General features: G+C 69.8%; 1 protein-coding gene across 1 annotated transcript in view; it reads left to right on the top strand.

The window, feature by feature from the left end:
* Window positions 1–2,821: 2,821 nt before the first annotated feature.
* The window catches only part of CHLNCDRAFT_51342 (hypothetical protein), a gene marked incomplete at both ends in the record, with an annotated part of 1,425 nt that continues 941 nt past the window's right edge, over window positions 2,822–3,305 (top strand). The window contains one exon of the mRNA XM_005849287.1: window positions 2,822–3,155. Within this exon, the coding sequence (XP_005849349.1) occupies window positions 2,822–3,155 (334 nt within the window). The remainder of the gene's footprint in view (window positions 3,156–3,305) is intronic.

Here is a 3,305-nt window from a genome sequence, read left to right as displayed (position 1 = left end):
GATCCTGTCTGGCGGCGGCGCATGAGGGGCTGGCGGGCGTGGCGACGGCGGGCGAGGGGCAGGCGGCTTCGGGGGCCGTGGCGAGGGTGGCCGCGGCGGCGGCGGAGCGGGCGGCGGCGGCCTGGGTGGCGGCGGCGGCGGCGGCCTGGGCGGCGGAGGCGGCGGCGGCCTGGGCGGCGGCGGCCTGGGCGGTGGAGGCGGCGGCGGCCTGGGCGGCGGTGGCCTGGGGGGCGGTGGTCCGGGCGGCGGCGGCCGGGGGGGCGGCGGCGAGGGTGGCGGAGGTCGCGGCGGACGCGGGCTGCATGCCAGAGTGGTGTGGGTGAGCCAGCAGGGTGAGCCGACAGGATACCTCACTTTTGGCGCCGCCATGCTGGCTAGCCAATGCACAGCAGCAGGGAGCGGCGCAAGGAGGGCCAGTGCCGGAGGGCGCACACAGCACACACTCAACACGGCCGCAGCAAGCTGCATGGTTTGTCAGCAGTCGCAAAGAGCATTTGGCTCGCACCTGGGCGGCGGCGGCGGCGAGGGGGGCGGCGGCGACGGCGGCGGCGAAGGGATGACGGGGATGCTGCGCTGCTGCTTGTTTGTCACTGCAACAAGGGCAAACCAAAGCATGCCGCGCCATCGCCAAGCCGGGACCAGCAAGCAGCACAACAGCAGCAGCAGCAGGCCAAAGCAACAGCAGCAGCAGCAGCAGCCGGAGCGGCGGCAGCGGCTGCCGTCGTGGAGTGGCAGCATCCAAGCCCGCAGCGCTAGCCACATGCCCCCACCCCCGCTCCATGCGCCTCACCTCCAACTGCTACATTGCTGGCCAGGGCTACCAGCAAGGCGGTGAGCACCCATAGAATCACCGCGCTCTCCAGGCGCCAGCGGAAGAGGTCGGCGCCGTACAGCCACTCCTCCTCCTCCTCCTCCTCCTCCCGCGGTTCAGATGATATTGATGAGGCGTGCAAGTTATCCGTGAACTTGCTGGGCGAGTTTTCCGCCCAGAGGCTCGGCAAGGAGGAGGAGGGGTGCAGCGACGCCCCAGCCTCTGCGCCCGCGCCAACGCCGCGTACCGTCTCCATTGTTGCTGCAGCCGCCTGCTGAATTGCAGCTGCAGCAGGCAGGCCTATCTCAGCAGGGTAGGTGGGCCGGCTCGCCAAATGTGAGGCATGTGCACGGCCAGGCTGCTTGCTCCAGGACCAAGCTATGCGGGTGGCCGTGAAGGCGACGGCGGCGGGATTCGCCGTTTTTGGCGTGGATGGGAAGGAGTTGGATGGCTGACCTGGCGCCAGCGCCCGCCGCCCGCTCGCGCGACAGAGCGCCACAGCATGATCCATCACAGCCTCCCACATCGTTATTTAAAACTTGAAGTCAGAAGCATGAAGTGATGGGCCATGTGCATGCGCCTCAGCCGGCAGCAGCAAGCGAGCCGCCGCTGCCGACGCCGGCCCCAGCCGAGACCAGCTGCCGCAGAAGGCCGGCCATCTCCGCGCACGCCGCCTCCACCCGCGCCACTCGCTCGTCAAGCCTGTGCAGCGCTCCCAACACCTGCTGCTGCTGCTGCTGCTGCTGCTGCTGCTGCTGGCTGTCAGGCTGCGCCGCCGGCCAGCCCGGTTCCAGTCGCGCAGAGGCGCCGCCGCTGCCGCCGCCTTGCTGCTGCGGCTGCTGCAAGACCGACTTGGCGATAGCCGCCAGCAGCGCTCGCTTGGGGTCCTGCGGCACCAGCTCGATCCCTTCGCCGTCCCTGCTGCCCTCTGCCGCCACCAGCCTGCTGAGCATGCTCCTGACCTCATCAATCTGGGAGCCAACCAGCTCCGCCTCCGGGCTCCCGCCTGCACCTGCTGCGCCGTTGGCTGCCTGCTGGTAGCCTGCAGCGCCCTCCGAGCTGGCCGGCACAGTAGCGCCGCCTGGTTCAGGTGGCAGAAGGTGAAGGCTGCCAAGGTGGAGCAAGTCCTTGCGCGCCATTGACAGCAGGCGCAGCGTGACCGCTGGCGGCGCCCGCCACTGCAGCTGCGTGTCCCACCGATGCTCCATGCGCCACATCTTGGGCACTGGCTCCTGCTGCTGCTGCTGCTGGTGGGGCTCTGGTTCTTGCGGCGTGTGGCGCTGCTGCTGTGTGCCCCGCAGGGAGCAGATGTAGCTGGGCGGATCCGCCCCGCTGAGGCTGTACAGCTCGCAGATGCGGGCGCTGCTGACCAGGGCGAAGCCGGCCGCGCCCTGCAACGATGCACATAAAGCAGGGGCCGCTCAGTGTGGAGCGGCATCAGCGGGCGGCGGCGGCGGCACTCAACATCCCGCCCCACAGCGACGATCATATAGCCTCGCCTGTGGCAGTTGAAGCGTGATCTCGCACCGCGCTCTGTCGCCGGGCTGCCGGTAGCTTGAGCCGTCGTCAGCGGGCGGCCATGACATGGTAAATTCCGCAGTCTGCATCGCAATCACCGCTAATTGATGGGTTCTAGGCACGCAAATGCAAAAGGCAGCGGGTTTGGCGGAGGACACGAGGGCCGCTACCGGAGTAAGAAACCTGATGACCCATCTGCACTTGTTTGGCGCTGCCGCATCTGTTTGTGATGCGTTGCATTCGCAGGTAAGAGCTTGCGGGGTTTGTTGTTGCTAAATGGATGGCCGGTTTTGGCCTTGCGTTTCACAGGGCACAAACAAAGCTATGCATTGTCGGTGCTATGCTGGGGTGCAGATGACGGCTGCAACGGGGGAAGACGTTCAGCGAGTGCACTAATCGCCACTGAAACGGCGAATCGCCCAGCCCTCGCCTGCTGCACGCTCGAGGGCTAAGGGGGAGCACCGCACAGGCGCCGGAGCGCTGCCCGGAAGCATGGAGAGGGGCGGCAGCGGCGGTGGCGGCGTGCCGCCAGCAGAGCGGGAGCCCAAACGGGAGCGGCCACGGCGATCGCCCTCGCCGCCTGGCAGGGAGTGCGAGCGGGGCAGGGAGCGGGAGGAGTCGCGGCGCTCGCCGCCTAGGAGGCGGCGCGACTCTCGGGAGCGCTCTGGCAGAGAGGACTGGGGCGATAGGCGTGGGCGGGAGCGCGACACGGCTCGCCAGCGAGACGCCGATGACCGGCGGCGCGGCCCGCCAGAGCAGGACCGCAGCCGGCGGCCGCGCTCGCGGTCCCGCTCCCCTAGGGATGGCGCCAGCAGGCGGCAGGCAGGTGCGCGCCACCTCGTGCCCCGCAGCGTGCAGCAGCAGCGCGGCGAGGCGCTGGGCGGCGGCAGGAGCCCTCCTCCTCCGCGCGGCGTGGCGGCGCCCGAGCCCGCTGCGAGGCCGGATGCCGGGCCGGCGGTGCAGAGCGGCGCGCCGG

The sequence above is a fragment of the Chlorella variabilis genome (assembly GCF_000147415.1).
Source record: "Chlorella variabilis unplaced genomic scaffold CHLNCscaffold_6, whole genome shotgun sequence".
NCBI classification, from domain to species: domain Eukaryota; kingdom Viridiplantae; phylum Chlorophyta; class Trebouxiophyceae; order Chlorellales; family Chlorellaceae; genus Chlorella; species Chlorella variabilis.
The sequence above is the reverse complement of the archived record's forward strand: the minus strand, read 5'-3'. Positions and strand labels throughout refer to the sequence as shown.